Here is a 12,002-nt window from a genome sequence, read left to right as displayed (position 1 = left end):
CTTTAACCTCTACCTTGAACCGCTTGCTGAAATATTACGTACCACCAACATCTCTTTCCACATGTATGCCGATGATACTTAGATCTACATCAAAATCTCATCCCTAGTGGAAATCAGCTCTTTGAATGAGTCCCTAAAGCTGACTGTACAATGGCTCGCCAGCCCCCAGCTCAAAGTGAATGCACAAAAACCAGAATTCCTTCTAAGCTCCCCCCTAAAAGTTACACTGACATTCTGGAATGGACCAAGTCAATCACAGCACTAAACTGCACACCGACCATTGTGGAATCAGCTAAATCTCTCAGAATAACCCTGGACAGCAACCTAAATATGTGATACCACATCAACTCGATGACCAAAACTGCCAGGTTTCACCTTAGCTAATTGAGGAAACTTAAACCTTTCCTTGATGCTCCGGTCCTAAAAATGGCAGTTCATGCATTAGTTATTTCCAGAATTGAATACGGATGCTCAATCCTATTTGGCCTACCCAAGATCTCTATGCCCTCCTTAAAGCTTGCGTCAACGCCGTCGCTAGACTCTTAACAGGCTCAAAACATTTCGACCAACGCATCTCACCACACCTGAAGGCGCTGAACTGGCTTCCTCTTGAAGCCAGAATCCAACTCAAAGTGGCATGTATCATGCACAAAGCGCTACACTCGAATTCCCCTGCATATCTTGCCCAGAAAATCATGGTTTCCGGAGAAACCAGAAACTCCTGGTCCGCCAGAGACCTTGTGCTGCAAGAACCCCGTTTGCAAAGGGAAAAAACATACAATCGAGCCTTCTCTGGGGCAACAGCAAGAATCTGGAACTCCCTGGCGTCTTACATCAGGAGAATACTTTCTCTGTCAATATTCAAAAAGGAAGCTAAAACCTTCCTAATGGGCAAATTCCTCCCATAATTCTCATTTACAGCACGAACCGCACTGCAGCACTGCTTTATGTTCTCTGCTAGATCCTTGATTGTTTTTGTTGCTCTTTGTTTTTGTAATGACCTGTTACTCTCACAAATGTAAAAGCTAGAAATCTCTGCATAGCGCTCACATGTTCGCCGCTCTGAATATTGTAAATATCCTGTTATTCCCCAAGTGTATTCACTTCCATCTATCCCTACCTATGATACTGTCTACTTCAAACTTGTATGCAACATGTAATCCCTGTAATGCGCTCTAATACCCTAGCGTTCGTGCTCTATAAAACTCTGAATAATTAAATAATCATTGCAGCTTCTCCTTTGTGCAACATGGTCCACTGCAACAACCACAGACGTACCTTGTTGTCGCCGGTCACCAGCCGCGTCCTTTCCTCTGATGCAGGAAAAGAAAGAGGAAGCACCCGGGCTCCCAGTACCCCTATCCAATTACAACGCTGCCTTACAGTAGCATTGTGATTGGTCTGAGTGCCGTGGTTCGGTGCTCAGACGGGGACTGGGAGGCTGTGCATGTTCTCCGCCCAGGCTGTACATTACAGCTGGTGGAGAGCATGCAAAGTGCACATGATGGTTTGGCCGGCCTAAGACGGCCGACCAAACCGTCATGCGCACTTAAGATGCAGTAGCAACCACTCTTCCCTCTCCCAGGCTGTGACAAGCCCAGCACTGCCCTGCCCGCTCCAACCTGGCTGACTCCTTACAGAAAAAGAAAATTATATTAACAGAACATTAACGTTGCGTTATTATTATTTTCTTTTTCATTTTACACTTAGCCTTAGCGGAAGAGCCGCCCCTGCATGTATCCATGGATATTGGGATACGTCTTGCCCGATAACAACTCCAGCTGCTCAACATTAAGCGCATTCACATCTGTAACACAATAAAAACATCATTGCATCGCATCATGCAATCTTTGCAAACTGCCGCAAGAATTACAAACATATTTAGTTTTTCTACCCGGCGTATGATAGGGCAAGGAGTAAATGGATTCGACCACTATGTAATCCGCTGGGATTTAGAAAACACCAAGAGGCGCTGAGGGTATTGACAACAAGTACCCTACCACACGTTATATTTACGTTATCAAGATATTTGTTTATAGTGGGTCTAATAAGGAAGAAAATGGGGTTAAAACTGTTATATACTAAAGATAAGGATATCTGTGATCGTGGAACTTACCTTGGACTGTGTGAATAATTAGACTACTACTAATCTACTCCTTGTATATTTAAAAAAAGTTTTTATTGAATTAAAATGTTGTATTGCGATTGCCAATTCTTTTATTGAAATCATGTAACATTTGGCCGGATACATTTTAAATTATTTTATGAATTATGTTTTATAATGAAATCTTTTATGGCCTTTGGCAGAAATAAAGAATTTATACGATATGACAAATACAAATCAATGGGCGACCCTATTAATACTCACTTCTCTGCTGTTACAACTCTTTTCCGAAACCACTGGAACTCCACTGATCCCCTGAATCAAGACATTGGCTTTGAGGGGCTAGGACTGGGTTTGGGCAAGTCTAGAATTTCTACAGGGGATATTCTAACTCTCTTTGCTTCAGTAACCAACCATCCGACAAAGTTACCGACTGAAAGAGCGCTGGGCTCTTAGTGAAGACGCTAAAGATTTTTCCCTATTGGTTATATGGACCTTTGTTGGTTGACATGAAGAATTGAAAGGGAGAAGACATCAAAAATACATTTCAATTTTGTGACGCCAATGTGACACCACAATAAGGACCATGATTCACCAAATATAGTCAAAAACTGTTTTAATTGGATTCCCAATCAATCCAGTATATATGCAAACCAAAAGTAAATTCAATAAGTACAGCAATACAGTAGATAAGCTGAAATATCTTAGTAAGTTGAGGCTCAATAGAATGAGATACAGAATTGTGATAGTCACAATAATACAGACACAGATTAAAGCAAACAAGTATTCCATAAAGAGACTTCCCTTCTCCCTTCAAAACAGAGGTCACATATAGGATTATCTATCAAGGGTCTCTAATTCAGGTGCATTGGGGGTGTCAGCATGATCATATTTTAGTGGAAATCTTGGGGAAAAAGTAATATGTGTTTAGCATAATGCTTCACACTTGCCAGATTAGGGCAAGCAGAGAAGTCTGTACCTCTCAAAGTCTAAAGGGAATCTCCGCCTTTCAACTGTGAGAACACCAATTTAAAAGTAACAGGAGATTCAGAAACATCCTTCTCATTTCACACCACCAAGGACCAATCAAATAATTAATTGAGTAACACTGCTTCGGTTTCCCAACACCTAGAACTGGGACTGCAGGTCTCTGCCTTGAACATCTCTCCTTCCTGATGCATGATGAACAGAAGGCCTTTTTTAACTATTAATTCTCCATGTTAACTGCCAAGTTTTCCTTTAGGCGGCTTTATCAACAGTCTAATACAAACAATAAGCCTTTCTCTAGCTAACGAAAATTCTGATAATAAACCTCCAAGGAAAGAGAGAACATGCTGCCAAAGCAAATGCATTCCAACTGAGGCCTGTAGCCAGGCTAGTTTAACTAAGCTTTTCACTTAATTAATCAATCAAACTGAATTTTTAAAGCACGGCAAATCACCCACGAGGGTATCTAGGTGCTAGTAGCCTAGCTGCTTTGGGCGGGTTCAGTGGAACAGCCAAGTCTTCAGACCTTTCCTGAATTCCAGAAGAGAGGACGAGTTCCGAAGGTGAAGTGGTAGGTCGTTCCAGGACTTCGCAGTGAGGAAGGAGAAGAAACATCCACCACTGTTGCTTTGACGGATGCTGTGTGTGTGTGCGAGTGAGAGAGAGGCAGAGTGCTGGTGTCTGGAAAGTTGGTGGAAGTTCATGTGGTGGCTGATGTATGCTGGTCCTTATTTGGGAAGGGATTTGTAGGTGTGGATCAGCATCTTGAATTGGCATCTCTTCAGAATGGGGAGTCAGTAGAGCTTCTTGAGGTGAAGGGTGATGTGGGTCCATTTGGGGAGGATGAGTCTGGCTGCTGAATTCTGTATGGTCTGCAGTCTGTTCAGGAGGTGCGTGGGGATTCCTATGTAGAGTGCATTTCTATATTTCAGCTGGCTTGTTACTGGGGCTTGAGTGACAGTTCATCTGGTGTTGACGGGGAGCCGTTTGAAGATCTTATGAAGCTTGCGAAGAGTGAGTAAGCAGGTGGAAGAGACTGCGTATATCTGGCTTTTCATGGTGAGCTTGCAGTCCAGGATATTGCCATGGTTGCGGGCATGGTGATTTGTTGGCGTGAGTAAGGGTCCTAGTTCGAAAAGCTACTAGAAGTTGTTCCTGTAGATCAGCACACCATTTTGTCTGTGTTGAGTTTTAAGGAGTTGCCTTTCATCCAGTCGGTGACTTTCGTCATGCGCCTGCAGAAGTTGGGTGTGGAGCTGGAGGGGTCTTCTGATAGCGATAGGATGAGCTGGGTGGCGGTGGGTTGGGGTTCGAAGTTTATGTAGATGGTGGAGATCTAGTTGTCGAATAAGTCTGCCACCGGCTCTCAGAGTTTCCGGTAAGGGGTGACGATGTTTTCGGTGGCTCAAGGGCTGGAGAACTCTCTGCGATGTTGAAGAGTTCTATGCTGTGTTTAGAACTGGCTTCGTGCGGCCTGCTCAGCTGCTCTTTTTAGTCTTTTTCAGGAGTTTGTGATATTGGTTGAGGGATATCTGTGAGGTGGCTCAGCGTGTGGACTCCTTGCTGGTGCGCCTCTTCCTTTCTAGTCACTTGCAGTTGCATTTAGTGGCTCTCAGTTTCGTGGTGTACCAGCTGGCCTGTTTGGTGGATCTCTTGAGTTGTGCTAGTTTGACGGGGGCGATTCAGTAGGCGCAATCAATGAACCAGGTGGAGAAGTTGACAGCCTGTTCTAGGTTGGAAGCGGTTTCATGGTGGAATATATTGAGGGCGTCGGTCCACTGGTTCTCTGATACCTTGTTCAAGCTGCAGTATGAGTTGCTTGGTGGAGGTGCTGGATGATTCAGAGATGGCGAAGTGGATGATGGCGTGGTCTGTCCAAGTGAACTTGGTGACATGGCTGTACTTGACTCTGTCACTAGTCATGAAGATAGGGTCGAGCGTGTGTCCTGCGTTATGTGTAGAGTTGGTGACTAGTTGGGTGAGGCAGATGTTGTTCACGCTTTCGAGAAACTTGGTGGTATTGGTGTCATTAAGGTCGTCGAGGTGAAAATTGAAGTGTCCAAGGAAGATGTAGTGTTTGAAGTAAATGGTCAGCAGGGCGATGGATCCAGGGATGACGTCGCAGAAACTGGGACATGTTTCTGGAGGTCTGTAGGTGAGGGTGCCTCTGATGGTGGTTTTGCCATCGGTTTGGAGTTGAAAATTGAAGTGTTCCATAGTTGGTGTGGTGTCTCCCGCTGCGGTAGTGCAGTGGATGGGTTGTTGATGGATGATGGTGATTCCACCTCTGTGTTTGTTGATGTGGTCCAGGTGTACTATCTTGTAGCCGTCAGGAGTTTCTGAGGCGATGTTGGGCACGGATTTGAGCCAGGCCTTGGTGAGGATGATGACATTGGGGTGAGGTAGGTGATTGTGTCACAGATCCCGATGGTGTGCTTACAGAGAGATCGTCTGTTGAGCAGGAGACAGTGGAGCTGTTCAGAAGCATTTGTGGTCGGTGTGGTGGTGGTCATCGTGCATGCGGGTGCTTCGGTGTTGTAGGGAAAAATACAGTGCCGGCAGATAAATGGTTCTACCATACTTCAAGGAGAGATGCAGCAGCAGTTGTTGTTGCACAGTTCGGAGTCCAGGGCTCGGTGGTGGTGTGTCTTCGAGTGGCGGGAGAGCCAGGGTTCCAGGCACTGAGCAAAGTCCAGGCGCGGATGGGTGCAGAGGGGCGTGCCTTTGGCGCGGCCTTGCTTTGGCCTCCATTAAGTAGGTCCTGAGAGGAGGAAGCGCCGCTGAGGAGGTGGGTGCGGCAGATGGGAAGCGGGAGAGAAATGGCGGGAAAAACGGCAGGAGGGCGGCGAACAGCGCAAATACAAGGAGGAAAAATAAAAAAATAAAAAAATACAAATATGGGAAATTTCAAAATAAAGCTGACAGTGGATAATACATGCAATAAAAAACAAAACAACAAGGCAGTCAGGGGCAAGTAATGAACAGCTGTTTCTGCAGCAGCAGGGAGAACCGGTATGAGGACCTGCACCAGTATTTAATATGTACTTTGAATACATGGTCATACGTGCACACGTGTAACCTGAAGAAAACTTGAATAAAATAATGCATGTTTACATATGCAAATACAACTTGAACTGTAACTGTAAACGTGAACAAAGAATATATGCTTACATGTTTAAACTGAACATTAGTGCACACGTATATAAGTCTCTAAACTGAATACATTTCATTAATGCATTTAAATGCTTCACACACATTAACAAAGTTAAGGCACACAGTGAGTATAATGTTAAATGCGAGTATATAATTTCATTTCTGTGACAAGGGTGGAGTCTAAATTGCGCTGCTCCAAGCAGAAGAGATATCTCTGAATAATAAACATCCATTCATTCACAGCCCTATTTTTTCAGTCACTTGGCACAACGTCTCCTGCCTGAAGGCTGGTTTGACTGGTTTCACAGGATGGTTCATTCACAATTGAAAAAGTGTGGGTGAATTCACTGTTCACAGCTTTTTATTTACATTTTGACTTCCCCTGAGAACTAACAGCAGTGTCTCAAAATGAATTTGTACTTTGTGTATGGGGAAATTGCAGAGAGACAGGCTTCGCTTTTTCAGATCACAGCAGCCCCAGCATGGATTCATTCAGCCACAGAACCAGGTTTCCAGGCTTTTCCTTTGGCAGCCATTTTAGAGTCTAATAGCTGGCCTCGATTAGGAAGATACGGTTAGGTGGCATTCTGGCTGCTTTACAATGAAATAAGGGTTCATTTGAGTAGTTTTGCCAGCATGAAATATTGATGGTACTATCCTCAGGAAATGCGCAGTACCTTCAGCTCTACAGCTTCGTTTTCACAGAATGTCTTAGAATTGGCAAGTCAGGTGTAATAACAGCTTCTAAAAACAACATGGAGAAATGAATTGGGCGCGAAGAATGCTTAAGCGGGCTTTACGTTGCTAGTGGTCTTCAAGATCTCCTCAAGGTCTGTATGGCTTGCACGTGAGCTAGGTCTCCACGCTGTGTGCCTGTTTTGGTTGTACCATGGCCTGCTGGGCTTCCGGGTTCTGAAGGCCGTTGGCATTTCCGTCTACTGCTCGGTTCTTTTTAGATATTCTGTTGGAATAGAAAGAAAAAAGTGAGTCCAGCGCGCATGGCACCTCAAGCAAAACTGACCTGATGCCATCTGATCAAGCAAGCTAATATAAATTAGGAGTTTCGACTACCAGTAGGGTGGCTACCTGACCGGTTTTCTATTGGCACCAACTTATCTCAGTCGGTATAAAAATAAGCAAAATCACTAAAGCCGGTATTCGTAGCCCTTACCTGTACATACTTCAAACAACAAATATGAATGGAAGGCACTTCTTTTAAATGTGTTCTAGAGTTGTGTTAACGATCCCTGACTAATATTTAACGTAAAGAAAGGAAGAAAAGTCATGTTAGAAATGAACACATACAATTTTGTTTAAAGCCCTATTTAGTATCATGTTCGGGCCTTTGCAGATTTTTAAAACAACAACAAATGGCCGGTATTTTTCTCATGGAAAGATGGCAACCCTAGCTACTGGCCGTGCAGTATTTTTAGGCAACTAAATGCTTGTGGTGTGGCCATCACTTCTCCTTGTAGCCCCGAAAGTTTATATTACACAGGTGATTTAATGTGCTTATCAGCTGTAACATTTTTCTCTTTTCGCAGGCAGGAGGTCAACACATTTCATGATGTTGTCTTTGGTAGAAGAAAAGCTGTATGTTGAATATATACAACTGAGCCATACAGGTACAGGCCCTGTGCTCCTCTGTGAATCCTATGGCAAGTAATTGGAGCAGCATAAATGTAGCTCCACCTTTTCACATCACAAATACGTGCCATGAAAGTGCACTTTGCACATTTGCGTGTTTAACTTAACGACATTACTAAAAAAAAGTGTTGCACTTGACATCATTATTGAAGTACATTCACTGTAGAATTAGAGAATTCATACATATATACGCAGAGTGCCTTAATCCTATTAAATGAGATATTCTTTGTAGACTTGATGAGTAAAGAATCCTCACCTATTTAGAATGTGTTTACTTATAAAACGTTAATGATTTATGTAATGTGTACCATAATGTTTCATATAGTCCATATAAAATGTAGTTCTTAGCCATATTTATACATGCAGATTAAAGATTTTATTGTATGCCACATGCAATATGAATCTAATGTACGGACAAGTTTATTTTAATTTGTGTTTTTAAAGGTGCCCCATTTATTTAAAATTCGCCTACCTAAGCCTGTTCTTCATTCTGCATAAAATACTGTTTTCCATTTCTGCTTGCATGACTTTTCCCTTGCAGGTGCGTTAGCATAGATTATTAATTTGAGAATAGATTCAACACTGCACTAGCAATAGAGAGTGAGCCTGAGAATAAGACCTTATAAAGGAGCATGGAGAGCCAGAGTGTTAACTGAAGAGTCTTATTTAGCATTATTGCAACATGGCTTGGTTGAGCAAGGACGATGCCGTTTCTATGTTCAGTGTGGGACATTTCGTGAATGGTGCAGCTTACAACTTGAGAATGGAAAAGAACAATGGAACCCCTGATGATGCGAATAGAGGGTGGTACCTGAGAGAACTTGGTGCAGATAACTGGTGTCTACACTGTCTGAAACAGCTGCCACTTTTCCTTGAGCGGTTTAGACCTCTATGCTTATTCCCTTTGATTCTTTGCTGAGTGTGGCTTAGGCTAACACTCAAGTTCCCCTGACCGAGCTTCTGAGATGATTGCACCTTTCCTTACTTCCAGTACTTTCCTCATTCCTTTACTTTTCTGCATTTTCCTGAATTATGAGATCTCTTTAGACTATTGAACCATCCATTTAGTTTGGACTGCAACCTGGATGATTCTAGATTTTACTTATGTATAGGAGAGATAACCAGAAATACACCTCTGAACACCAGATGTTGTTATTGATCTTTTGTATTGCTGTGACTGAACTGCTGGTTTTCCTTATACTGGTACGCTTAAGCTTCTTTAGGAGATTGGGTTTCCCAGTTGTTATTCTGTGTCTCATAGCATGGTGCCAAGATTCGTGCCACTTCTTGATTGCTAACTTGTAATAAACCTTCTTATCTATAGTCTTATAGTGATGCTTGGTCCTTATTGTGTAACCAAATGGATTACACTTTTAATTGAAATTGATTGATTAAATGTTAACTCCCATCACCTCTCAGGCGGGAAAAAAATATCCATCAGAGTACAAATGGTAAGAGGGTTGGCCCGGGAACACTGGATCATAATCAAGGGATTAGTACCCCCTCCCTCTTAAAAGGTCTGTGGCAAATACCACAGTGCATGCGTCCCACCTCCCTTTTGTAACTCATTTCAGGTCTATCCGAAGATGGAAGTGAAAGGGGCACCTTGTTTAAAGTGGGAAGGAAACTGAGAACAACTACCTGGATATCTAGCCCAACTCATGAAACTCAAAAGTCGTAGTTCTTTGGCATTTTCATACAAAGGCTCATTGACGATGAAAGAGATGTCAGCCAATCTTTAAAGACCGCAAATAGATTGTGTAGGGATTTTCATTATATAAACAATGGATTACTGTCACACCTCCATCCCTTTACTTTAAAACTGCCTGGAAGCAGATTTATTTAGACCTATATTCTAGCATTTCCGAGGCAAGAGGCTTGATCTATTATCCTTATCCAGTAAGCACAATCTGTATTTTATCTGTGTTCATTCAAGAAATAAAAAGTAGGAAAATGTTTAATTGGATATTTTACATTTAGATTTTTTAATTTTTTTATTTGTGTCTGGCATGATTGTGTTTAGTATCTGTTATTGTGTGTTTTAAAAAATCCTTTATTTTTTACAACGTTAAAACCATTACCCTTGGCCCAGTTACTTATCTTTGATGATTTTTATTCTTCCTCATGATACCTCTTACTCTATGAAGAAAAGAGCTCACCTTAGAGAGAGTCAACACCTTCTGCATACAGTGCGCCTTTATGGCCCTCCCTTCTCAAGATAATAATATTAGATTCTACTATCCTTACTTATGTGTCCTAAAATTAGCAAATTTAACCTCTTCTCGGAGAGTGTAAATTGGAACACCTAGCCAAAAGGTATCCAAGGATAACTACTAGACTACCATCAAAGTGAATCCTATATGTGTTGAGAGGATGTTAATGAAAGGTTGCATGTGTCAAAATCTACTAAGAGTTCTCAGTGGATGAAGAAACAGGGATAATATATTTTGTGATGAGGAGGATGTTGTCTACCGGGTGGCAGCTTTTTTTTTTTTTTTTTTTTTTTTTTTTTTAGGTTTTTCTAAAGCGCGTAGTCACCCAAAAGGTATCCCAGCGCTGAACCTCTTACTCACAGGGGGGAGAGTCGGGAGAGAAAAGAGAAAATAGCTCAGGGAAAGAGTAGGGTTTTGAGAGATTTTCTGAATCTCAGGAGATTTGGTTCTGCTCTGAGGTTCAGGGGGAGTGCGTTCCATTTTTTTCCCGTGTTGACCGAGAAACGGCGGCCACCTACACGGGCTTTCTTTACCTTGGGAATCGTGATGAAGTTTCCATGTTCGGAACGAAGAGCTCTCGTGGGTCTATAGGGTTTGATCCAGTTATTTAAGATTGGGGGGCCCGAGTTGTGAAGTACCTTGTGGGCCAGACAAAGGGCCTTGAAAGTTACCCTTTCCCTGATGGGGAGCCAATGCAGCGTCCTCAATGCGGGCTTGGCAGATGTTCTGGCCGGGGTGTTAGTTAGAATTCGGGCCGCGGCATTTGGAGCTTTTTGCAGAGTTTGGAGAGTGGATTCTGGGGATCCCAGGTAAATGGCGTTGCTGAAATCCAGCCTAGATAAAATTAGGCCTTGGATCAGCAGGAGACGCGACTGGAAAGGCAGTAGAGGGATCACCTTCCTGCAAGATCTAAGTAGTCCGTAGCATATGCCGGCCGTCTTTCTTGCCTGTGTCCTGAAGGTGAGATCAGTCTCCAGCCACACTCCGAGACTCTTGACCTCCGTCTTGGGGGTGGGTGGTTCACCCAAGCAGGCGGGCCAGGTGTTATAGGGGAGGGTCGTGGTGTTATGCCCTAGGAGCAGAATCTCTGTTTTGGAGCCGTTTAATTTAAGGGCAGAGTCACTCATCCACTGATGTATGTTGGAAAGGCAGTCGTGGAGATTGGAGGGCTCTAGCTTGGGGTGGGAGAGCGTCACCACCAGCTGTGTATCGTCGGCGTAGCTGACGATGGTGACTCCAAAGGGTGAGACTATTTTCTCCAGTGGGGCCATGTACACGTTAAACAACGTGGGGCTCAAGGATGAGCCCTGTGGCACACCACACTGGAGGGGAATGGCGGGGGAGCGGCTTTCACCTTCCCAAACTTGAAAGGAGCGTCGGGAGAGGAAAGACGAGAGCCATTTCAGCGCCATGTCTTTTACCCCGATGTTATCGAGGCGTTGGATTAAGACCTGATGACTGACCGTGTCAAAGGCCGCGCTCAGGTCTAGGAGGACCACTGCCACTGATCCTCCTGTATCGATAATTTCCCTTGTCTTTTCTACTGCTACGAGAAGAGCAGTGTCCGTACCCTGACCTGGTCTAAAGCCTGTCTGTGAGTCATTGAGAAGTTGATTTGACTCTAGGAAGTGCGACAAATTTTTATTTACAAGTTTTTCGGCGACCTTACCTATCCAGGGGAGGAGTGAGATAGGTCTATAGTTGGATAGGTCTGCCGGGTCTAGAGAGGGCTTTTTGAGGAGCCCTTTTACGACAGCCTCCTTCCAGTTTGAAGGGACCTCTCCCTGTGTCAACGAGATGTTAATGAGGGCTGTCAATTGGGAGACTATGGTCTGAGAGATGTTTTTGACGAACCGGATGGGGACTGGGTCGCTAGGGGCTCCGCTCTTGGTTGATGT

The 12,002-nt window shown here is 43.6% G+C and overlaps 1 protein-coding gene across 1 annotated transcript in view; it reads right to left on the bottom strand.

The window, feature by feature from the left end:
- Nucleotides 1–2,703: 2,703 nt before the first annotated feature.
- Nucleotides 2,704–12,002, bottom strand: part of P2RX5 (purinergic receptor P2X 5) — a 505,454-nt gene continuing 496,155 nt past the window's right edge. Inside the window, exon 12 of the mRNA XM_085649317.1 lies at nt 2,704–7,205. Within this exon, the coding sequence (XP_085505443.1) occupies nt 7,097–7,205 (109 nt within the window). The 3' untranslated portion in view covers nt 2,704–7,096. The remainder of the gene's footprint in view (nt 7,206–12,002) is intronic.

This window comes from Triturus cristatus, chromosome 3_2 (assembly GCF_964204655.1).
Source record: "Triturus cristatus chromosome 3_2, aTriCri1.1, whole genome shotgun sequence".
Classification (NCBI taxonomy): Eukaryota; Metazoa; Chordata; class Amphibia; order Caudata; family Salamandridae; genus Triturus; species Triturus cristatus.
The sequence above is the reverse complement of the archived record's forward strand: the minus strand, read 5'-3'. Positions and strand labels throughout refer to the sequence as shown.